The sequence below is a fragment of the Stomoxys calcitrans genome, chromosome 2 (assembly GCF_963082655.1).
Source record: "Stomoxys calcitrans chromosome 2, idStoCalc2.1, whole genome shotgun sequence".
Lineage (NCBI taxonomy): Eukaryota > Metazoa > Arthropoda > Insecta > Diptera > Muscidae > Stomoxys > Stomoxys calcitrans.
In genome coordinates, this window is record NC_081553.1 from 105,568,468 (window position 1) to 105,595,333 (window position 26,866).

General features: G+C 39.0%; 1 protein-coding gene across 2 annotated transcripts in view; it reads left to right on the forward strand.

The window, feature by feature from the left end:
- The window catches only part of LOC106084814 (homeotic protein labial), a 110,590-nt gene that overhangs the window by 19,016 nt on the left and 64,708 nt on the right, over positions 1 to 26,866 (forward strand). Inside the window, exon 2 of one of the 2 annotated variants that reach the window (XM_059362996.1) lies at positions 2,632 to 2,667. The exons of the other annotated variant lie outside the window; for it this stretch is intronic. Coding sequence (XP_059218979.1) covers positions 2,632 to 2,667 — 36 coding nt within the window. The remainder of the gene's footprint in view (positions 1 to 2,631; positions 2,668 to 26,866) is intronic. 2 annotated transcript variants of the gene reach the window in all.

A 26,866-nucleotide genomic window follows, 5' to 3' on the forward strand; every position in this document is an offset into this window, starting at 1 on the left:
TCCATTGTATTACCACAGGATCAGAAGAAGGAAGATGCCTTCTAGTTCCTACCGTTGAACGGTAACGGAAGGCATCTTCCTTCTTCTGATCCTGTGGTATCACAATGGACGAAAACGTCTAAGTGAGTCTGATGGCAGACTGCCACTTTCAATCCAGATCGCTTTAAATAGCCCAATAACTTGCGAATGTTCACATCATCTAAATCCGACAGGTTCTCAAAGAAATGAAAACCTAAAATGGAATTCCTTTTGACTGCTAGTGCGGGACACACACAAAAGGTGTTCTATAGTCTCTTCTTCTTCGATGTCCTCACAGCTTCTGCAAAAGTCGTTGCTGGAAACCTTCAGTTTGTCAGCAAGTTTTCCGATTAGACAGTGACCTGTCATGACGGCCACAATGACTTAGACGTCTGTTCTAGCCAATGACAGCAAAGCAGTAGACTTCTTCAAGTCTAGATTAGGCCACATAGTTTTGGAATGCTCACAGCCCCCACTTTGTGACCATCTATCATTTGTTACCCTTCGGGCCTGGTCCTGAAAACTTTGCTTACATGTCGCTAGAGGCATAGCCACAGATTCCAGTATCCCTGGAATGTGTAGGGTAGTTCCTAGTATCGTAAGATCATCCGCTATACAATTCCCTGGGATATCTCTGTGGCCCGGAACCCAGAACATGTGAATTTTGAACTGTTCAGCCATCTCGTTGACAGATCTGCTACAGCCGAGGGCAGTTTTTGTGTTCAGAAATACGTTTTCCAGGGATTTGATGGCTGACTGGCAGTCTGAGAAGATATTTATGTTTTTAGAGCCACTAGAGGGCGCAATTCTTACCCGATTTGACTGAAATTCAGCACAAGGTGTTATCTTGGGAATTTTAAATACGATTTCATTCCTGGTGTATGAAGTCAATGAGTCAGCCAAGCAGCTCTTTTACATTTGTAAAACTCATTCCCAAAATATTTAGGTTCGGATTCGTATATTTGTATTTTATGTTATCCAACTTCTTACCAAATTTATTTACTTTCTTCCATTCCTTCTTGAATTGGGACTTTAGTACGAATAGTTATATTTAGGTTCTAATAGCATTTTTTCATTGTTAATAGCATCAAACCAGAACTTTACAATATTGCCGCAAACAAAATTTTAATGCAATATTTAAATTTGTTGCCTGAAAAGTGAAAATTTAATGTTTTACATGACTGACACTTTTTAGCTCAAAATAATAGTCTTTTGTGCCAAATAGTACTAATAGGTACCATACAGTCATTTTTGGTACCAAATGGTACTTGTTGGTACCATACAGTTCTTTTTGGTACCAAATAGTTCTATTTTGTGTCAAGTAGTTCTATTTGGTACAAAATGCCACGATTTTCATATTAAATTTTTAGTTTTGCAGACCAATCATGTACCCAATTTCAATTTTCCTGCTCCATTCGCTAAGTGTTACGCGGAAAAGTACAATTCCAACAGTTGTACGAAAAATTGTACATTTCGTACCCTATTAATACAAATGTGTACAAATCAAGGACTTTCTGGCCCCCCACCAATCCTTTGTGACTTTGAAGCAAAATTTCAAAACTCTTGCTTTAACCGTTTTGTCCCGACATTGTCTATTATTCCTCATTGAAAGATAAATAACTACTATAATATAGGTAAAACATGTCCGATCATGCCCAAATTTTAATATTTTTTACCTTTGTTCCCATGACTCACTCTTACCTAGAAATTTTAAGTCAGTATCTCAACTAAAACTACTTTTGTCGCACCTTCCCACATAAATGGAACCAGTGTGCGATGGTAATTCGTTACAGACTCATTAAGACAATGTATTGTCAGACCAAAGACTATCGAAGAAATTAAACGCACGACCCCTGAACCCTCAACTACCGGAACGCCCAAATAGGTGTTATACTCCATTCGAAGTTTCATGCTACGGTCAAAGTAGGTTTTGAGACTCTGAAGTCTATTTTAAGCCTGCCTACGGTTTTGAAGTTAACCTCCTTACTGAAGAACAATTGGAGATCTCTAACTTCCTGGAGTATACTACTACAATATTTGAAATTACCGCAGGCAAGGTTAGGTTACAGTGTATATCCATTATCATATTACAGTAGCGCCAGTCCAAAGCCTCTGGTGAGAATAAAGTCCATGACAGAAAATCCCAGCTTTCTACCAACTCAGCATCCGGGACGCTTTAGAGATTACTGTAAGTGGTTAGAAAGACTATCCCGGAATAATGAACCTATTATAATTAGACAAAATATTTTCCCAAACAAAGTAATTCTTTCTGTTTGCAGTGTTCCATCGTAAACCGTATTTCTGAATTTAAATAACGTATATCAAAACTAAAGCTCTACAATCTATAATAATTCTGCTACAACTACCTTCCAACTACCTTCAATATAATGACATATTATCGCCCCAAATAGAAATTCAGTGGCCAACCGAAATTCAGCGGCCGATTGGAGCTCACATAAATTCAAGGCAAGTCATCCATACCTGCTGAGTTTCTACTGCTTAGGGCAAACTGCCCGCGGTAAACTTGGTAATATCACCATTCTTGACATTTTCAACATTCAGTTAGGAATTCCTTTATTTAATGCTTATTTCTACGTTTTTATTTCATTACAGTTGACGTACCTAATAAAATAACAAAGTTTCATATACGTAAGTCTCAAGCAAAGAAATGATGCTTCATGAAGCATCAACTTGCTTCCATTATAGTTTAAGTATTGTCGGCGTATGTATGAAAAACATAATGAACTAAAGGGCATAGGACTTTTCTATCTTTTGTTGAACTTTCATGCATTTCATGGCTGGGAAGAGTTCGATGTTTATACTTTTACCAGCCCTTATTCTTGGGTTCTCAGAAATTATACTCTAACGTCCTTATTCACAAAACTTGGTGTGAATTTGAAGTAGGTTTATTTACGGATTTTGTTTATAGAACTGTCAAATAAACCTATGTTAAAGCTTCATTAAGTTTTGTGAATAAGGTCGTTAAACTATAAGGCAATTTCATTACTTACTTTACTTTGATTGGCTATTACTTTAATTGACATTTGTTCCACTAGCCGAACGTAGAAAAGCGAAAAATCTCTGACACCAAGTTTCTTCATACGACGCCTATATTCTCCATTATCGCAAACTGGTCCATAGATTTGACAAAGAATTTTTCTCTCAAATACTCCAAGTACTGCCTCATCTGATTTCACAAGTACCCATGCCTCAGAACCATATAACAACATGGGTAGTATAAGGGCCTTTCATAGCATAATCTTCGTCTGTCGAGAGGTGGCCTTGCTTCTAAATTGCCTACTTAGTCCAAAGTAGTATCTGTTTGTCTGTATTATTTTTCGCTTTTTCTCAAAACTGGTGTCATTCGTTTCGGTTACAGCGGTGCCGAGGTAGATAAAGTTACTGACAATCTCAAAGTTGTGGTTCCCTACTTTCTCCATTTCTTTATCTGCTCGGTTGTACAAGGCATTTTGGGAGTTGAAACCATCCATTTCGTCTTATCTCCATTTACTGCCAGACTCATTTTCACTGACTCTCTTTCGATTCTTGCAAAGGCAGCAGTTACTACTTTCGGTGACCGACCTATGATGCCGATGTCGTCGGCATAGGCGAGTAGCATGTGTTCTCTTGTGATTAGTGTGCGATATCTACATCTACATCTCGTATAACCTTCTCCAGCAGGGTATTAAAGAGATAACACGATAGGCAGTCTCCTTGTCTGAAACCTCGTTTGGTATTAAATGGTTCGGAGAGATTCTTTCCTATTTTTACTGAGGGACACGTATCAGTAAATGTCATCCTGCAGAGTCGTATTAATTGAAATAACTTTGAACGTAAAGGGGTATCGAAAGCGGCTTCGTAGTCAACAAAGAGATGGTAGGTGTTGATGTGTCCTTCTCAGGTCTTTTCCAGTATTTGCGTCAGTGTGAACATCTGATCCAAGGTGGATTTACCAGGTCTAAAGCCGCATTGATAGGGCCCAATTATCTCATAGACTTTAAGTTTTAATCTTTCACACAATACGCTCGAGAGTATGTTGTATGCGATGGGAAGAAGACTTATTCCTCTGTAGTTGGCACATTCCGTCTTGTCTCCTTTCTTGTGTACGGGACATAGTATGCTGAGGTTCCAATCATCGGGTATGCGTTCTTCTAGCCTGATTGCGCAGATAAGCTGATGCATATGCCTTATCAGCGTGTCACCTGCGGTCTTAAAGAGTTCAGCGGTTAACCCATCGGCTCCTGCTGCCTTGTTGTTCTTTAGTCGGGTCACTGCTACTTGGACCTCATTCTGTCTAAGAGGTAAACATTCTATACCATCATCACTGATTGGTTCTGCGGTATCATCTTCTTCTATCATAACAACACCAGCAGTTGGGTAAAATATTCTTTCCATATCCTCAGCATGCTATCTGTGTCAGTTCCCAGATTTTCTTCTTTGTCTCTGCAGGAGGATGTGCCTGCGCCAAAGACATCGGTTTGATGTTTAATTATTTGGTAGAGTTTCCGGACTTAATTCTGACTCCTGTACATCTCAATTCGCCCACACTCACGTCTTTCCATTTCCTTTCTCTTTTTGAGGAATAGACGTTTCTCCTCTCTACTTTTCTCTCGATACCTGATTACGGGGTTGCTCTATGTGCCGCATTCAGGGCTTCAGTAGCATCTCGACACTCTTGGTCGTACCATTGGTTTTTTTTGCAGGAGGCTCCGGTACTCAAGTACGGACTTCGCGGAATTTTCCATGGAGTGGGCAATAGTTTACCACTGCGCCATTATATCATCGGAACAAGGAGTGCTTTCATCAAGCAGTTGGTTCAGTCGAGTGGAGTATGCCGCTGTCATCTGTTGTGTTTGCCGCCTTTCAATGTCCAGCTTCCGTGCAGTGTCAGATCGTACTTTCCTCACCATGTGTAAACGGGTACGAACCTTTACTGCAACAAGGTAATGATCGGAATCTATATTCACTCCACGGATCACAACGTGATCAATTTGGTTCCTCGTGTTTTGATCGGGTGACAGCCATGCGGCTTTGTGAATATTTTTATGTTGAAATCTGGTGCTACTAACTACCATGTTTTTTGCCGCGGCAAAATCTATCAGCCGCAACACATTACAAGATGCTATTTCGTGGAGGCTAAACTTTCCGACTGTTAGACCAAAAATTTCTTCCTTCCCTATCTTCACATTAAGATATTCCAGAACAATTTTAATATCATGGGCGGGGCAGCGGTCATATTCTCTCTCTAGGCGCTCGTACAAAATATCCTTGGTCTGCTCGTCTTTGTCTTCCGTCGCGGCATGGGCACAAATAAGGCTGATGTTGAAGAATTTGACTTTTATGCGGATTATGGCTAGCCTCTCATCCATCGGAGTAAAGCTGGAGACAAGGTGTTTTAGTATCCGACTAACCACAAATCCACAACCAAAATCATGCCACGTGTTATGGCAGCTATGGTATAGTTCATAACCCTTTGGTGTTGTTGTGTCGCCATTCCCAGTCCATCGCACTTCCTGTAAGGCGGTATTATCTGCCTTGTACTTAGCTAATACTTCCGCCAGCGCGTATACTGCACCTTCTCTATAAAAAGTGCGGATCCGCAAATCATTTCAGGTGCAGATCAGCAAATCATGGTCCTTTTTTCGTTTGCGTGGGTCGTCCGTTTTTATTATTCCATCGTTTCTCATAGTAGTTCTCAATTTTTGTCCGGGGCGGGTTACCGGCCCAGCGCCCGCATGTATTCCTCGTTGTGGCGAGTCGCTTGTTCCAAGATCCGACGCTCGCCCCCAGCCGCACCTAACCTGGGAACAGGGCCTGTGACGCCCCCTGAGACTTTGCCTCAAATTATGATAGAAGCTCGTATTCTACTCCCAAATCCCTCATTTGAGTCCAATATTGCCCTGATCGGTCTACTTTTCAATTCTGATGGTATCTTTGAAGTAACAGGGTGGGTTCATCCCCCTTCCGATATCAAAAACTATTCCGTTCCGTAACCACTTACGCAAACTGTGAACATTTCAAGAAAATTGGTATAGTGGTTTCCGTTCTATTCGGAACAAGCAAATACATTTTGACTAAGATTAACGATGCACAGTGGGATAGAACCGAAAAAAACTATTAAGAAATATGCCATTTGAGAACGACTTTGAAATTTAGGTTGTTCTGGCGATCTTGACATGGTCCTAAATTTGTTCACCTTGGCATTTCGAAAAATTGTTTGGGGGGCCAAATCTTCATTTGTGAGCGCAATTCGTATCCGAGTTGGCAGAAATTTTGCACAGTGAATTCTTCTAATGTCTTCGACATCCAAGTATGCTCCTAGTATGGACGCCCCACAGCCAAGTTGGTAGCATGCTTGTATTACTAGTGAAGGAGTCGTGGGTTCGATTCCCGCCAGAAAGCCTTGGTTTGTTGCTACTTTGGTATCACAATAAACTTAAACTTGTCTAAGTGAGTCTGTAAAGGACTGTCGCTCTTACCTTACCAAACCTCACCATGCTCCGAATCGGTTCATAACTAGATATAGCTCCAATAGCACAGCAATTCTTGCTTATTATCCTTGTTTGTTTATAAGATTCGCCCCGGCCGAACTTAGCACTCTTTTACTTGTTAAATCTAGCTTAACTAAAATACCTAATTTTAATATTGTTTTGAGACTAAATTAAAAATAATTCAACATCAATTTGTCCACAACAGATGTTTGAAAAATGATAAGTTCCATAAAAAACAACAACAACCTGTTCATTATAATTTTAAAGGAAAAAACCAAGAATAACAAACATGTTCCATTCAAACCTGAACTGATATACCTGAAAAAATTACCCCACAACCTAATAATTTCCATACTAAAACAGTGTGATGATATGACGCCTTGAGCTGTGTTAAAGTGTCAAATTCCTATTAGAGATGATTAGTTATAGTTAAGCATTTTGTGCAAAATTTAGAAAAATTTTAATTTTCTAAAATTAATCGAACCACAACAATTCATTTTCGCTGTGGCATCTCTGTATGGTTGATGGCTCGCTCAAACGAACAACGAACATCACTCAAATAAACCAAGGAAATGAACGGGGAGAGCAAGCGCGCGGCACTCTTCTTCAGCTACACCATCATAAACGGCACACGAGAAGATATGCAAATATTGTTTAGGTGACATACCCTCGGTTGGACGTCTGTCTGATGGTTAGCTGAAATATCTTGTATGTCAATCAAAAATGTTTTAGACATTTGTGGCCCCCATAGCCCCCACAACAGCAACCACCATCAGAATAACATTTGGCATCATCATCATCATCTTCAACCTGATCACCATTATCATCATCGTGGCTTTTTGGTGGCATCATCCATGTACAAGTGACAGAATCACTAGAAATCCAAGAAAAACGACATAATGTCCCATCTCATACAACGACACAGTGAGTTGGGGCAATGAGTGAGGCATACCTGGCGATGCTTTGCATTTATTGCTGCTTAACTTTATGATAATTAAATAATTAGCTAAACTGGTATTTAAGCAACGATGAGAAAAAAACACCAAACAGCAGACTATAACTCTTTTCTTCTCCTTTTATCGAATTTCAAAATTTAATACCTGAGGAATTGATTTAAATAATTTTTGTTTGAAATACTCGTATAGTATATTATTTGTGGAGTTTGTTTGTATTTTGAAAAAATTTACATATTGTTCACCTTATAATGGTTGTGTTAATCTGTTCAATGCTTAAACTGTAATTAAATTGTCCATCTAGCTTGCTGGCTGACTGAATGGTTGTCTGTCTGATTAAATGCTGGTCGAAGGCGTTCTTCTTTCTTTTTGTACCCACCACCGAAGGTTTGGGGTATATTGACTTTTTCATTCCGTTCGCAACACATCGAAATATCAATTTCCGACCCCATCTTATATATAACCAGTAAGGAAGGGCAAAAGTTGGGCGGTGCCGACTGTTATAATACCCCACACCTACCCTATAAATACAATGTGGGACCTATATCCAATTCTGAACCAATTTTGATGGACCTCGGCGAGCAAATATGTTCAAACTGTAAAAACTACGGTTGACAAATGACAACACTATGGCAAATTACCCAATATGGAAGCTATATCGACTTCTGAACCGATTTCGAGAAAAACTTCCCAGATAATGTAGTAGTCGTCAAGGAAAGCGTTGTGCAAAATTTTGCCAAGATTGGTCAAATAATGCGCTTGCAATGGCTCTTGGGGTGAAAATCTGGCCATATATGACAGCTATATCTAAATCTGAGCCGATTTCTAAAAATTCACCAGTTATATAGAGAGTCATAAGAAAATCCTTCCTGCAAAATTTCGACAGAATCGGTTAGCAAATGAGCACTTTTTTGGAATATTTCTCAAAATCGGGCGAACATATATATGAGAGCTATACCTAAGTCTGAACCGATTTCGAGCAAACTCCTCAGATACTGTGGCATTCGTCGAGGAAAGCGTTTTGCAAAATTTTGGGAAGATGGGTCAATAAATGCGCTTGCTCTGACTCTAGAAGTTAAAATCGGGCGATATATATATATGAGAGCTATATCTAAATCTGAAACGATTTTAATGAAATTCATCAGTAATATTGAGAGTCAAAAGGAAACCCCTCCTGCCAAATTTCGAGAGAATTTGTTAACAAATTACTATTTTATTGCATTATTACTGAAAATCGGACGAACATATATATGGGAGCTATATCTAAATCTGAACCGATTTTGACCACGCTCTTTGTATATTGTGGTAATCGTCGAGGAAAGCGTTGTGCAATATTTTGGCAAGATTGGTCAATAAATGTGCTTGCTGTGGCTCTAGGAGTAAAAATCGGCCGATATATATATGAGAGCTATATCTAAATCTGAACCGATTTCCATGAAATTCAACAGTAAAGTCGAGAGTCGTAAAAAAATTCTTCATACCAAATTTCGAGGGAATCGGTTAACAAATGACCATTTTATTGTATTATTACTGCAAATCGGACGAACAAATATATGGGAGCTATATCCAGATCTGAACCGATTTTTTCCAATTTCGATAGGCTTCGTCTCTAGGCCGAAAAACATGCCTGTACCAAATTTTAAGACGATCGGATGAAAACTGCGACCGGTACTTTGTACACAAGTTAATATGGACAGACGGACAGACAGACGGACATAGCTAAATCGAATCGGAAAATGATTCTGAGTCGGTCGGTATACTTATTAATGGGTCTATCTCTCATCGTTTTGGGTGTTAAAAATTAATTCACTAAGTTATAATACCCTTTACCACTGTAGCGGTGTAGGGTATAAAATCAATTTGTGTTTGGTTGTGTGTTCCTTATAGACTCAGAAACGGCTGAACAGATTTTCTTGAAATTTTCACAGTTGGTGCATAATGATCTCGTGGTAAAAAATAGGGTACTAAATTTTTTTATATCGGACGGACGGGCGGACCCTCCCCCTTACCCTAATTTCCAGAAACTCCTGATCTCGGAGGTTTGGTGGTTCGATTTAAGCGACACAAAAGCTCCCTTATAGTAAACAACAAAAAAAAAAAATTTGGTATCCAAATTTCGGATGGGTACCTAGGGGGGGAGTACCCCACCCCAAAACCTACCAAATATATATATACACCAATCACGACAATATGGGAGTGAAATGAAAGGTATTTAAGATTATAAACCGTATCTGATATCCAATCGTCGTACCAAGTGTTTGGGGGACAACCCCAACCCCCTAAACACCTCTAAATCGGACATATTTACCGACCATGGCTATATGGGACTCAAATGAAAGGTATTTGCGAGTAGAATATGAATCTGATATCCATATGTGGGACCAAGTTTCTGGGGGTCCACCCCTTCCTCAAAACACCCCCAAAGAGGTCTTATTTACTGACCATGGCAATATGGGGCTTAAATATAAGGTGTTTGAGTGTAGAATACGAATCTGATATCCAGATGTGGGACCAAGTATTTTGGGGGCCGCTCATCCCCTAGAACATTGCCCAAAGCGGACAAATTTACGACCATAGCAATATGGGACTCAAATGGAAGGTCTTTGGAAGTAAAGCACGAATCTTTTATCAATATTCGGGAAAATGTGTCTATTGGGCCACCCCACCTCCACAACACCACCCAAATAGGAAGTATTTGCTGACCCATCGCCCAAAACACCGCCCATACCGGTCATGTTTGCCGACTGTGGAAAAATGGGGCTCAAATGAAAGGTATTAGGGAGTAGACCATGAATCTGATATCAATATTCGGGACCAACTGTCTAGGGGACGTCCCACCACCATAACAACCCCCAAATAGGACGTATTTGCTCACCAAGACAATTTGGGTCTTTAAGACAGTGGAGCTCGATATTCATAGTTTTTAGGGCCCATACCCCAAACCGGACATATTTGCTGGCTTTTTCAATCAGGGGCTTTTTCAATCCAATTTTGAGGCCAATGGCAATATGGGATTCAAATAAATGATATATATAGATATATATAGGAATAGAGCACGTTGCTAATATATTTTCCGGGCTTAGGGTTTGGGGGACCACCCCAATCCCCAAAACACCCCTAAATCGGCCATATTTATCGACCATGTCAATATGGGCCTAAATGAAAGGTATTGGCGGGTAGAGCAAGAATTTATACCCACTTTCGGTACCAATTTTCTGGGGGGCTACCCCCTTTTCCAAACTACACCACAAACAGCAATTTTTTAGTGACCATCGCAATATGGGGCTCAGATAAAGGTATTTGGGTGTAGAATACGAATTTGATATCCAAATATAGGACCATGTATTAAGGGCATTATACCTTCCCTAAAACACCCCCCAAAGGGTAAACATTTTTCTAATATGCCAATATGTGGCTCAAATGAAAGGTATTAGAGATTAGAGAACGAATTTGATAACAAATTTTGGCGCCATGTGTTTGGGGGACGCCTCACCCTGTAAACTTCCCTTAAACCAATGAAAAAATGGGGTTTAAATAAATGGCATTTGAGAGAAGAGCTCGATGCTGATATTTTTTCAGGGCCAAGTGTCGGAGGACCACCTAACCCCCGAAAAAAACCCCTAAATCAGACATCATGAGAATATCAGGCTGCAATAATGTATTTTAAGAATGTAGTACACCTTATGACCAAACTTAAATTCGTTGACCAATAGAGATCATATGGCACTTATATTGTTGAACTGTTAGTCAAGTGATATCTTATTTTCGTAGCATGGTATTTCACTAAAAACTCTTTAATTGTCGAAAATTAATATTCAAAGGAAAATTTTGTCCCATGTAAAGTAAAAGAAGACGCAGCGGATATACATTCTTGATCAGCGTAAAAATCTAAGACGATCTAGACATGTCCTTCCGTCTGTCCGTTGAAATCACGCTACACTCTTTAAAAAGAGAGATATTGAACTGAAACTTTGCACAGATTCCTTTTTGGTCCATAAGCAAGTTAAGTTAGAAGATGGGCTATATCGGTTTATTTCTTGATATAGCCCCCATATAGACCGATCCGCCGTTTTAGGGTCTTAGGCCCATAAAAGCCACATTTATAATCCGATTTTGCTGCACTTTGGGACAGTGAGTTGTGTTGGGCCCTTCGACATTCTTCTTCAATTTGGCACAGATCGGTACAGTTTTAGATGTAGCTGCTATATAGACCGATCCGCCGATTTAAGGTCTTGGGCCCAAAAAAGGCGCATTTATTGTCCGATTTTGCCGAAATTTGGGACAGTGAGTTGCGTTAAGCCTCTCGACATCCTTCTTCAATTTGACTCAGATCGGTCCAGATTTGGATATAGCTGCCACATAGACCGATCTCTCGATTTACGGTCTTGGGCCCATAAAAGGCGCATTTATTGTCCGATTTTGCCGAAATTTGGGACAGTGAGTTGTGTTGGGCCCTTCGACATTCTTCTCCAATTTGGCTCAGATCGGTCCAGATTTGGATATAGCTGCCATATAGACCGATCTCTCGATATAGGGTCTTGGGCCCAAAAAAAGGCCCAATTTTTTTGTCCAATTTTGGGACAGTGATTTAAGTTAGGCACCTCGACATCTTTCTGCAATTTGGCATAGATCGGTCCAGATTTGGATATAGCTGCCATATAGACCAATATCTCGATTTAAAGTCTTGGCCCCATAGAAATCAAATTCATAATCCGATTTCGCTGAAATTTGACACAATGTCTTATGTTAGGCTTTTTGACATTCGTGTCCTATATGGTTCAGATCGGTCTATATTTGGATATGGCTAGCAAAAATATCAATATTTTGTTCCACAAAATTGAACAAAGACTTGTACTTATTAGACCTCTCAATATCCGTGTTGAATTTGGTCCAAATCGAACCATATACGGTAAAGCTGCTATGGGGGCATAAATTATGCATTTTTCACCGGATTATGACGAAAGGTGGTTTACATATATACCCGAAGTGGTGGGTATCCGAAGTTCGGCACGGCCGAACTTAACGCCCGTATACTTGTTATACGTCCATCGTTTTTTTTTTTTATTTTTATTGGATGTTCTCGCACTGATTCATGGCTGTGAAGAATAAGGGATTAAAAAATGCTTTAATCCTCAATGTAGATTTTTTTAATAAAATTTATTTGTATTATTTAACAAAGTTGATTTAAGCTGCTTTTATCGTGATTTACCTGATTGGCATTGGATAAAATATGGGTTACCATTAAATTGCACTCATGACACGAGTCAATGCCTTAGGATTATATTTTAATTCACAGCCACTAACGATGGTGGATTTAAATTGCATCTTACACTTGTCGATCAACGAAAACATAAAATCCAAAATTGTAGCAAAATCTTGAAAAAAAAAATTTTTGTTGTCTTTAAGCTAAAGAAATCATACTATTCTACGAATTGACTCATCAATACACATACTCCCCATAACTGGAGAACACCATATTAACAAAATTTCATAACAATTAATTATATTAAGTATAATGTGAAACGAATAATGTTATTAATATAATATTTTAATCTCTAAAGATGTCTATCTAGTTTGTGGAATGTTAAAACTTTGAAAGTTCCGACACCTTTGAAAAACGAAAAAAGACACACAAGAAGATAATTGTCTTCTTGTTGACAGTAAGAAATTTCATTGCTACCATCATCTAACATAAGATAAGCAAATGGTAAAGTCCAAAACATTGTTAAGTTTCTGTGTTAGCAGACCAAAAATATATATGCTCTCATATGTGTCGGTAAATCGCCCCCTCTTGCCCAGCCTAATAACAGTGGCGTCAAGTGGCTTCTTATCATTATCCTCACTGATCACAAACCTTTCAAACAAAGGCGCCTATGAACATTTCGATTTGATATGTTCGATTTTTTTTTTCTTTTGGCTTGACACACTTTTGGGGAAGTAAATAAATAGAAGAGAGTTGAATTTGTTTTGGGACTAAAAAACCAAGAAATTTTAGCCAATAAATGGAAATATATATAAAGGGACAAGAACAAACAAAAACCTATGAGAAACAGAAAGATGAACTATATATTCTAGTAATTCCTATGGCTCAGGTACCAGAAGACCAATGGTAATGGGTGTGAATAGCTACACCCATAGAAAAAACCAAGCACGACGTTGACAAATTGAATAAATTGGTTCATTAAAGTGATTCAACACACAGATGTTTTCAAATCAACCACAAATGTTCATAAGTCAACAGCAGCTTCTTTGAACACGTAGTGCACAGAATTTTTTTCGAAGATTGCAAAAACGTTTTGTTTGCTGCTGAGAATCGAACTTGTTTTCCATTCATCGCATGATGGCGTGTTTGCAAACCCCTTAGCACATTGCACCATTGCCGCCTTTGAAGAAACAATGTTTCAAAAGTGATTTGGACTTCAAAATGGTATACATACACATTTTGTAGGAAGGATGTTCTCAACGGTCGGTGTATGAAACAACAACGCGTTTTCACAAAACCAACCCCGCATGCTTACAATTTTTCAACAACGCCTGTTTATGATAATGACATCATTGGTAAATGGTCTGAAAGTTATTTTCTCCACCAACATATCGATTCCAGTCATAGTAATATGAACAACTGTACAAAGGCAGAGCCAATGATAGGACCCACACTATACGTATTTATGTTCTCTATAGTATTATCTTCTTAGAAGTCTTCGTGCTCTTACAAAATTGTAAACTTGCAAACTTTGATCGTTTTTGATCGGATGAACATGATCTGTTTTAGCCTGGATGAAATTCTGTTAAGAGCTGAAAAGCCGAAGTAGGTTAGGTTTCACATGGACATTTTAATACATTATGATACCACAGGTACAGGAGATGGAAGATGTCTTATAGTTTCTGCCGTTAAATCATTCAGTTCGCGTTTCTCAAAGAAATGATAATGTAAAGCGGAACTACTTTTGACTGCCAGTGTGGGACACACATACAGCAGATGTTCTACAATCTCCTCTTTCTCGACGTCCTCACAGCTTCTGCAGAACTTGTTACTTGCAACCTTCAGTTCGCCAGCACGTCTACCGATCACACCTTGATATGTCATAAGGCACTCAATGACTGAAGCATCTGTTCTATCCAGTGGGAGCCAAGCGGTAGAACTTGTTAAGACTAGATTGGGCCACATAGTTTTAAAGTGTTCACAACCCGGACTTTGTGACCATGTATCATACGTTGTCCTTCGGCTCTGATCCTGAAAACTTAGCCTTACAACAATGGCCACATCAGTTTGTCTAGCCACAATGTGCACAACCATTAGTAGTGTAGCATTAAATGCTATGCATCAGATGGTGTCGTCCTCAGTATGGCTGTGATGCACAAATAAGCCATCCTTTGGATACGGCTGAGTATTGAACAGTAGTTGGATTTTTTAAGCACCGTCCATCAGACCACAACACTATAGGTCTAAAACCTGCAGTATACAGCCACATAGTTTTGAAGTGTTTACAATCTTTGTGACCATATATCATTCGTTGTCCTTCGGCCGTGATCCTGAAAACTTAGCTTAAATGCGCCAGAGGCATACCCACAGATTTCAGTTCTACTGGAACGTGTAAGGTGTATCGTAGTCTCGCAGGCTTGTCTGCTCTACGGTTCTCTGGGATATCTTGTGGCCCTGCACGCAGAATTGTTGAATTTTCATCAAGGATAACACTGTGTTCGTAGCCGCCGCATGAGCAAAAGGAAAGCTCCATTGGCCTGACAGCAGAGGCCACACCAATTTGTCTAAAGACAATGTCCACAACCCTTAGGCATAACATGTAGCATTAAATTCAGAGCATCAGACAGTGTTGTCAGTGTGGCTGCGGTGCACAAACAAGCCATCCTATGGATCCGACTAAGTATTGAACAGTAGTTGGACTTTTCAAGCACCGTCCACCAGACCCCAACACCCTATCATCAGAAAAGGTGTTGGGGTCTGGTGGACGGCTCTCTTGCAGGTGTATAGGGCACGAGTTGCATTTCTTGTTCTTTCCAAATGTATGATTTGAAATTCAATATACTGTCAAGCAAAACAATCATCTATTTTGTGCTATCAGTAAATGGAACATTCTCTCCTCCCAAGGAAACAAGTGTCACTGTGGGCAACTTATATCTCTTGCTGAAAAGAACAGCTTTCATCTTAGACGGATTTACGCCTAAACTTCTTTTGGTAGTCCACTCCACTATCGCACGTAGAGCTTGCTAATGTATATCTCAAAGAGTTCTGGAAAACTAACTACAATAGCCATGTCATTAGCATACGTAACCACTTTTGCACCTTTTTCTTCCAAAGACTATAATATATTGTTATTGGCTATATGCTATAGTAGAGGAGGTGTTCCTCTGCTGACCCATCCTTTTAGACCTACAGATCCCAAGTCAGGCAATTCCGCAAGGACGTCAGAATTTACAGTTCGTTGACTATACCACTCTTCTCCTTTGCCGACAATTGCAATTACCGAGCTGTCCTAAGAGACATTAGCAAAAGTTATTGGGCTCATTTACTATTGTTCGCCTAAGTTCTTCTGGGGATAGGATGCCCCCAAGGTGACCGCAGTCTTTTTATTGACTGCTGTGCCGTTTCCGGTGCCGGTGAGAGCTTCAGGATCATTCGTACCTAATCCCTCAATAAACCTGAGAGCGATGCGCCTTCTATTTATGAAAGCCCTCAAAGAGCGTATTGGTTTGACAAAGAAGGCTAATGGATAATACAACACTGGTGTCTTCGTCAAAACCCCCTGCAGACCAGTCGTTTGTTGGCTGGTGGAACCTGGCCCAGCCTCACCAGTAGCAGGCATCATGCTACGATCCGATACCACTACTACAGCTGTTGGGGTCTCTGGAGTCCATTCTAAGTCGTCTACTCTCGGGCTCTAGATGTGCCGCTCCAATGGAAAAGACGCAGATCATCAACCGCCTAGTGAATAACACTGTTGTAGCTATCCTATCCGAAAAATTACTACATATTACGAGTTGCAGAAAGTTCTAGCAGAGCGAAATAATGAAACGTCCGCTCCACTCAACGGTACTAACAAGACAATCATGGGGATGGAATGTTTACCAGGATTTTTGATGACATCTGTACCGTTGCCGAATTAGAGCATAGGCCATTCCCCGGGGCAGCCATTTCCCGAACCCGATTAAGGAAATATATTTATTATTGGAGGTAATTTGTTGCACCAAACCTCTCAATAAATTTGAGAATAAGGCACTTTTTATTCTTCCTCCTCTGCAAGGGACTAATGTTTCTGCCCTAAAAGAACAGAGACCTTGGTAAATGGCAAGCATGAGATTATGGAATTGAATCGGTTTTGTTCTCAAGACGCGAACAAGTTGTTAACGTCAAAAGACTCTGCAGACCAGACGACTCTCGACCAATGGGACCTGCTACAGGCAGACTAAATTTTCTCAGGCAAAATTAATTTCACCAAGGCCATTGTGGTCTTGAAACATCTCTTGAGTTGGCACCCTATATTGAGGGAATGAACTCAATAACCGGTGGTCTAAATCGAAAAAGACCTTTTACCCAGATTGTAGAACCAAATGGTCTGGCACAATGAGGAAGGTGAGTAAGTTAGGATGCTAGCCACAAGAGAAACACCTAACGCATCGCTAACCTCGAAAGGACCGCTTTCTTGTTTTGAACGTATGTGGTTTCTTAGACAAGCGTCTATCTGCTCTTGGGCATTGAATTTCCTCGTTTTTACTACTTTTGCCAAATCATGTCATGTTAATAACAAAATTCCAAAAAAAAACTCTGCAAAATACTATATACGAAAAAATTTCTAATCAACTATTCTTTGCAAATGACGTAGACGTTATTTTTCACAAACATCATACACTTTGGACCTAAGGCAAGAAAACAAAAAATGTAAACAAAACTTAAAGAATTCTTTTGACAAACAAAACTAAGCATTGCATTTGGCAACAAACCCCCAGGGCTATCTTTGATATCTGCAGCGTTCAGCCGACCTGACTTGCTAACAAGCAAACGCGTACGTTCGTTCATTCGGCCGTACGTTCTGAAACAATTATATATGTTGTCATTATAACAACTATTAATGAAAACTTTCAACTTGACATTATAAATCAATTGTCTTAAACCTATGATCGGTTCATCAAAGCTACCGACCACAACCGCCGCTAAATAGAAAAGCCCCAAAGGCTATACGCATAGATTGTGTCACCGTAGCCGCTGTTTTAGTGGTAACATTATTGTCACCGACGCTGTGACGAGCGGAATTCACCACTGTGCTGGGCGTTCGCATTCAGTCAAGATATGACTGGGCCGAAGCAGACAACGCACCGCGACACAATGATCACCGTTCGCCGATAAATGATACGCAGAGAGGGGTAGTATAGGAGCCACAAACAAAACAAGCAAAAAGGAAGGTGATACAACAGAAATAATTGTTCATTACAACACCTGAATTGGGAGCTGACTTGAGTGACGCGACCATTGTCTGCCATGCCGCCGGCAAGGTAGGGTCAATTTCACAATTCCAATGATATTCAATAAATACTCTGTTCATTTTGTTCATTGCTCTCTCGCGTTTGTTGTTAATCGATCAGGGCTATTTGCCGGGCGGAGTAGAGAGAAGGCTAAAAATCCAGAGGCTTTTATATCAAATATTGGTCATTTACAAAATGTTTGTTAAATGTTCTTTTCTTTAAGTTGTTTTCGTGAGCCGAGTTTTTGAAACGAACGGAATGCCACGGCATGTAGACATAGTGAGATTTGTGTGGCTATGTTTTGTTTTCTAATTACACAAAAAGACATCTAAAAATGATTTTCTTGTTAAAACCAAACAAAGAAACACCAACCGTAGAAAATTGTTCTTTGTCAGTTGGTTTTTTTTTTCTTCTTATTTCTTAACACTGCGAAGGGGTCTGCTATGTCTACTATTTTTCGTACCCATAAGCAGAGGTGCGATTCAGAGAAGGAAGGTAAAAAGTTAAATAGCCATAAGAAATAATGTTACAAGTCAAATATTAAATTTGTTAGATTTATTCGCAGCGAAACAATTTGAATTATTTTGGATTATATGCAAATCGAAGTACTTTTTGAAAAACATATAGAACTGTCTTTATAACTTTTTGTCAGCGAAACGAAAAATTAACTGCAAATTTTACAAGGTTTGCTTCCTGCAATGAAGCAATGGGCTAATTAAGATACCATGGGTGTAAACACACTTATCAGAAGTCATGTAACAGAAATACACATATAAAATAATTTTGAACAACAACTTTAGTCGAAAAACGACGACAAAATTTGTTAATTTTCCTGCAACAATTTATTTTGAATTTCAATGACCCAAAGTAAAAATTTGTTGTTGGAAGGCACTCCGCACAAGCCAATATAAACCAACCGAAACAATATTATTCATAAGCAGCAAAAGAAAACCAATAAACACCGGCGCACATATGCTTCGGTTTATGGGTTGGTGGCATCATTGAACCGTACTTCTTCAAAGGTGATGCGAATCGTAATGTAAATGTTAATGATGGGCTAGAAAACAGAGTGGGCCTGGCGGTTTACATTGAGAACCCAGGGACTAAGATCTGTTTTAGACTGTCTGGAAATAATACGGTCCTGCAGGCGGAGATCCGGGCGATCACGAAATGCGTGAAGTGGTGTGGTGCTAACGCGAGGACGTCGAGTGTGAACATCTTTACCGACAATAAAATTGCCATAAGGGCAATAACAGCTAGGACGGTAGGTCACAAACAGTCTTGCAGTGTAAGAAGGAGATTACAGACTTCTCTGAGGATGGCAAATTCCGCATCGTTTGGGTGCCGGGCCATAACGGAGTAAGGGGAAATGAAAGGGCAGACGATTTGGCGGTGAAGGCCAGAGGACTGTCGTCAATAAACTTGATTAACCCGAAGCCTTTCGGGTCGACGCAGTCCGAGTAAAGGGAGTGGGCGGCAAATGCGCATGCAACATTGTGGAACAGCGAAACGGTCGATAGGACGTCGAAAATCCTATGGGGGGATCCAGATCGTGAGAAGACGAGGCTATAACTGAAAGGTAGCAAGAAGGAGGTCAGTATAGCTATTGGTATCATAACGGGACACATAGGACTACGGGCTCACTTATATAAAATCGGTGAGGCAAGTGATAGCATGTGTAGGGCAGGCTTGGAAGATGATGAGACGTTGAAGCATTTCCTTTGTCATTGCCCGGCTTTCGCGTCTATCAGATACCGGCATTTAGATTGAGACACAATACCAGACATGGACCAACTTAGGGGAGTGGTATTGAAAACAATTAAGGATTTTGTAAGTAGCACGGAATTCCTAACTTAAAATTTTCTTTTTAGAGGTTACTTTATAGTTTTTAGAGCGCACAACAAGCGGACTACTTGGTGTGTGTCCATAGTGGCATGGGGCGGATTAATATCTGCACCCTCTTTTCAACCTAACCTAATGATAGGCGCTTAAAAATCACTGACTTTTTCTGGATTGCATTGGTAGCTCTTGCAATGATACTGGCTAATCTTCCCTCCAAAATCGACAATGCTGCTTATTAACGTACCCATTGAGCTTTGTCGTAAAATGGAAGAAGCTCGCGGTGAACTTCTTAAATTATTGACTTAAGATGTTTGGTAGTAAAGCAAAACACGAACCGTGCGTGAACTGTTTAAACCAGTGTTGCCAAAAAGATAATAGCTAAAAAATCACTCTTTATCAAACACAGCAGCTATATCAAAGTATATCCCGATCTTGACTAAACTTTGCACGAATATTGAGGGCTCTTACACAAGCCAGTGCTCCAGAATTCACCAAAATCAGGTAATAAACACGCCATTTATGGGTGAAATATTTTAATCGGAAAAGCACGGGAGTCGAAGGGCCCAATATAGTCATATTTCAAAGAAATTAGGTTTTAAATGAGCCTTTATGGCGCCTAGACCTTAAATCGGGAGATGGGTATATATGACACCTATATCCAATATCTACTGGCGGCCACCATGGCGCATAACTTTAGCATATCCGCTATGACGCCGAACGCCTGGGTTCAAATCCCGGCATCAACAAAATTTTCAGCCGTGGTTATCCCCTTACTAATGCTGGCTACATTTTTGAGGTTTCTTATCATGTCAAAATTTCTCTACAATGTCGTGTCGCTATGCAACACGCCGTTCGAACTCTGCATGAAAAAGGAGGCCCATTGTCATGGAGCTTAAACTATAATCGGACTGCACTCATTGATATGAGAGAAGTATCCCCTGTTCCTTATATGAATGTTCATGGGAAATATAGTAGTATATCCAATTGACGGATTTGGGCAACGATAGGTACTGTTATCGACGCGCCTTTAACAATTCCTTGTGCCAAATTTCAGCGAAATCGGGTTATAGATGTGGATTTAATGGCCCTAAGACCGGTCTATGGGGTGGCTATATCAAAATATGTTCCGATATATGTACCCCATTCTTATACCCACCACCATAGGATGGGGGTATACTAATCTAGTCATTCCGTTTGTAACACCTCGAAATATTCGTCTAAGATCCCATAAAGTATATATTCTCTTGATCGTCTCGACGTTCGAGTCGATCTAGCCATGTCCGTCCGTCTGTTGAAATCATGATAGCGGCCGAACGCGTAAAGCTAGCTGCTTGAAATTTTGCACAGATACTTAATATCGATGTAGGTCTTTGGGGATTGCAAATGGGCCATATCGCTTCAGATTAATATATAGCTCCCATATAAACCGATCTCCCGATTTGATTTTTTGCACCCTTGCAAGCCTCAACTTTTGACCGATTTGGCTGAAAAATTGCATGTAATGTTCTGTTATGCCTTCCAACAACTGTGTCGAGTACGGTCCAAATCGGTCTATTACCTCATATAGCTCGTATATGAAACGATTTGACTTCTTGAACCCCTGGAAGCCGCAATTTTTGTCCGATTTGGTTGAAATTGAGCATGTAGTGATCTATTATGACTACCAACTACTGTGCCAAGTACGGTCTATAACCTGATATAGCTCCCATATAAACCGATCTACCGATTTGACTTCTTGAGCCCATGAAAGCCGCAATTTTTGTTCGATTTGGCTGAAATTTTACATGTAGTGTACAGTTATGTCTTCCAACAACTGTGCGAAGTACGGCACAAGTCGGTCTATAACCTGATATAGCTTCCATGTAAACTGATCTACCGATTTGACTTCTTGAGCCCCTGGAAGCCGAGGTGACCAACCATGGATCATCCTCTGGATTCACTAGGTCCCCAAATTGTACGTACTTATTGGAAAATCCCTCAACTTTGACTATGTAAAGTTTCGAGTACATATCGCTATCCGTTCAAAAGTTCCAGAATTATTTCCAAGATTTTTCGATTTGGCAACACTGTGCGTTGTCAATATTTTCAACAACGTTTGTTTATGATAATAACATACACCACTGCTGCATGATTGTAGAACGTCAGTGTTCACATAAGCCAGCAATTGGCATGTTGTGCGCTCTATCAATTCATGGTAGAAACATCGAAAAAGCTACGCAGAAAGAAAGTTGGCCGAAACTTTAAGATTATTCCTTATTCGAAGGATTGTAGCAATGAAAACGAGCCAAAGAACCATAACTTTAAAATTAAGACGCTATCTTTAAGATAAGTTCCAGTTTACTGACCATCTGTTTCAAATATTGATCGTTGATTGATTCTTATTTTACTTCATATATGACTGTCCGGCAATTATTTCTTGAAAAATTAATTTTTTAAACCTAAAAAAATTATACATTTAAAGACGCTCCTATTTAAAAAAAATTCTGTATATTCAACTAAGGAACAACAGTCTCCTTTCCCCAAAGTGAATTCCTAAACTTTTAAGACATTTTGATCCTCTATAGAAGATTTTTGGTCTTTCATAACCAGACACAAAATAAAGGAACTAATGAACCTCCATTTAAGATCAAAAATCCTAGATATCAAGGAAAATATCTTTCACTAAAAATAATGTTTCCTTAAAAAGTTTGCAAATACATCATCTTTAAATCAATTACGCTTATCTTTGGCTTGGATACTTAAAATCACAACCAAAATTTTTTCAGTGTATGCTTTTCACATATCCCCTAATCAATACTTAGTAGAAGACTCATCTCCATTTAATGCTCCTGAGTTGATTCAAGTCTGGAATAACAACTAATCTCAAATGGTGGGACCTTTCCCTTTTTGTATCCTATTATATTAAATACACACAGTACACATAAAAAACATCGCAAAAAAATTCAATTAAAAATATAGTTGAAAATAAAATCGTTTTCAATTAAAAAATTAATTAATTCAATCATTTTTTAATTGAATATGATTTTTTTTTCTATTACATTCGTGATTGAAATATCTGCCACTTTCAATTTAAAAATTGATTGATTTAATTAATTTTTTAATTAAATCTGAAAACTTTTTCAATCGCAATCATGATTGAAAATTTTGCAATTTTCAATTAAAAAATTATTTGAATCAATCATTTTTTAATTGAATCTTAAAAAATTTTCGAATGTGGTGCTTAAGTAATTCAATTAAAGGACATTTTGTCCCCTAAAACATAAAGGGAAGAAGATTTCAAAGACCCATACGTCCCACATTTCGACAAATCTATAGCAATAGTAGCTGGTTCTACGTGCCGGATTAACCCGATGGAGTCTTTCATCGGCCAAGGGCTGCCGCCTCAGTGCACAACACATAGATAACAACAACAAATCTATATGGCACCCCTACCCAACACCAGAAATTTTTGGAGAGCCCCCACGGCGGAGTTTTTTCTACGGGTGCCTACAGAACTTTGCTATATCAATGCACCTCAAGTTCATCTTTCAGGAGGTAGACATCTTTGTGCCAAATACAGAAATGATTTGGAATTTATAAAAAATGTAAATTAGATTTCAAAAATGTCAATCATTTTTTTAATAGGATCAATTAAAATATTAATTGAAAATTTCAAAAATTTCAATTATTCTTTCAATTGAATATGTAATTATTTTAATTGAAATTTTTTTTTCAAATTGCTTCTTCAAAAACCTTGATTCATATTATCGTTTCCGTGATTGAAGCAGTTTCAATTAAAAAATTAATTGGATCAATTAATTTCGTGATTGAAACCGATTTGTTTTTCTGTGTATGATTAATCCCCTTTCTATTTAGAAGCAATCGCATAAAAAAGTGTTTCACGCTTACAAAAAAACAAATATGGCAAATATGGCCTTGCAGGTAGGTCATCAAGACCTTCAAGCATTCTCCCTTTCCCTGCTAAAATGATTTATAATCTGCAAATTAAAATTTACCCTTATTAACAAGTGTATCTTTATGGCTTTTATCTTTCCCCTGGCTAAGTTCGAAACTGTATCTGTTTTGTGATAGCGTAAACCAAATCGAATAAAAAAATCTTCGTTCGTTTCGATACTTTGATAGATTATATGGCGCCAAACAATTGGCGATGTGTATGTGTTTTTGTGGGTATTCTAAATTTGTTGTGAGTACATTTCTACCAAGAGTGAAAAAGATTTATGAGGTTTGGCGGTTAAAAAAAGCCGTCGACTTTTGCCTATGTCTCGTCAATCAATAATTAATTAGCCAAAGCACACAACAAACGAATTTTCGAAATACTTCAAGACGATATATTTGAGTTTTTTATACCCACCACCGAAGGATGGGGGTATATTCATTTTGTCATTCCGTTTGCAACACATCGAAATATCCATTTCCGACCCTATAAAGTGTATATATTTTTGATCGTCGTAAAAATCTAAGACGATCAAGCCATGTCATTCTGTCTGTTGAAATCACGCTACAGTCTTTAAAAATGGAGATATTGAGCTGAAACTTTGCACAGATTCCTTTTTGGTCTATAAGCATGTTAAGATCGAAGATGGGCTATATCGGCCTATATTTTGATATGGCCCCCATATAGACCAATCCGTCGATTAAGGGTCATAAAAGCCACATTTATTATCCGATTTTGCCAAAATTTGGAGCAGTGAGTTGTGTTAGGCCAGTTGACATCTATCTACAATTTGGCTCCGGACGGCCAAGATTTGGATATAGCTGCCATATAGACTGATCTCTCGATTTAAGGTCTTGGGCCCACAAAAGACGCATTTATTGTCCGATTTTGCCAAAATTTGGAGCAGTGAGTTGCGTAAGGATAGTCGACATCCCTCTTTAATCTGGCCCCGATCGGTCCAGATTTGGGCACATAAAAGACCCATTTATTCTCCAATTTCGCCGAAATTTGAAACAGTGAGTTGTGTTAGGCCAGTCGATATCCTTTTTCAATTTGGCCCTGAACGGTCCAGATTTGGATATAGCTGCCATATAGACTGATTTCTCGATTTAAGGTTTTGGGCCAATAAAAAGCGCATTTATTGTCCGATGTCGCCGAAATTTGGGACAATGGGTTGTGTTAGGCCCTTCGACATTATTCTTCAATTTGGCTCAGATCGGACCAGATTTGGATATAGCTGCCATATAGACCGATCTCTCGATTTAAAGTCTTGGGCCCATAAAAGACGCATTTATTGTCCAATTTTGCCAAAATTTGGTACGGTGAGTTGTGTTAGGACCTTCCACATTCTTCTTCAATTTGGCCCAGGTCAGTCCAGCTTTGGGTTTAGCCGCCATATAGACCGATTTCTCGATATAAAGTCTTGGGCCCATAAGAGACGCATTTATTTTCCGATTTCGCCGAAATTTGGGACATTGACTTATGTTAGGCTTTTCCACATCCGTGTCGCATATGGTTCAGATCGGTCTAAATTTGGATATAGCTACCAAAAAGACCAATATTTTGTTCCAAAAAATTTAACAATGACTTGTACTTATTACATTACTCAATGTTCTCGCCGAATTTGGTCCAAATCGGACCATATTTCGATATAGCTGTTATGGGGGCATAAATTGTGCATTTTTCATCGGGTTATGACGAAAGGTGATATATACCCGAGGTGGTGGGTATCCAAAGTTCGGCTAGGCGAAACTTAACGCATTTATATTTGTTTTTTTTTATTATTGAAGGCCTCCGTTTACTAAACATAGTTACAATGATTGGCTATGTAAAATATATTGATTTTTTGCCTCTTCGAGATATTCGGGCCAAATAAGCTTTTTAACATGGAAGCAGGCTAAAGTGTGATCTTATCAATATTCTACTGTAGATATTCATACCACATGCAGATATTAATGGAAATGGCAAGGAATGTAAAAAAAGCGATGGCTATTGACTTAACACACCAAATTCGAACAAAAGTGGTAATTTTAAGAAGAAAATAGAGATTGCTTTGATGTATATTGGAATCCATAAAGCAAAGACGACAAAACCGAGCGGACCATATATGGTGATGACAGGTCAGGGAAGAAGCTGCCACCCCAGAAAAGAATGGTAACCAAGTAAGATTACTAGCAGGCATAAGCGTTGATAGCTTAGCCCACCCCCCAGAAAAGATTTAGCCGCCGCTCCCCACAAATGTGCAAATCTTAATGCTATTCAGAACGTATTAGCTCCCCAGAAAACTGGACTGGCTTCGCTAATGCTAGCAGGGGATCCATATATCTTGAACCCCAAAGAGAAATAATAATACTCCAAAGTATTGTATTGTAATTAAGACGAAATTTCTCATATTTTGAAGTTAGCTGTCAATTGCTTATTTTAATGCCATTATAACAAGTTAGACTTCAAAAATGCATGTATGCAAATATCCCCTAAATGTCCCTTATTATTGAGCTTAAACTTGAATCGCACAGCACGCATTGATATGTGAGAAGTTTACCCCTGTTCCTAAATGGAATGTTCGTGGGTACGTTTTTTTCTTTTTCCCTATGCCCCATTCCTTTAACCCAGTGCCACACAATTCACCCAAAAAAAAAAAAAGAAAAGTGCAAACTCATCTCCGAACCAACCAAATACAAAAACAGCGAACACGAACTTTGTTCCTAGATATAAATATTATACAACAAATACAATTTCGCATTAAGAAATTATACCCCATTATTATTGAACTGTGTGTAAATAAAAGATAAGATATCCGTCACCCGGGCGGTAGGGTGCAAAAGAAAAAAGCTTCCAACAACAAACAAACAAACAAACACATAGTCATATAAGACCAACGTCCACAGTTAAATACTCGCAAATGTTTGACTGCAAAATTTCAGGTTTCCTAAATTGCTAATATTACATAATGCCCATTAAGATCCACCCTTAAGATGCCACATTTCCGGCACTGTGAAAATGTGACTTGTGCCACATTTTCGTCCATGTTTGTTTTGTGTGTTATGCCTTGAGAGCGTTTGCGTGTTTGTTCAACTGAGTGAAAAATATCCTTTAGTTTGCTTTTAGCATAGGATAACACTTCAACGATCCGCTGAATGCATTGCATCATA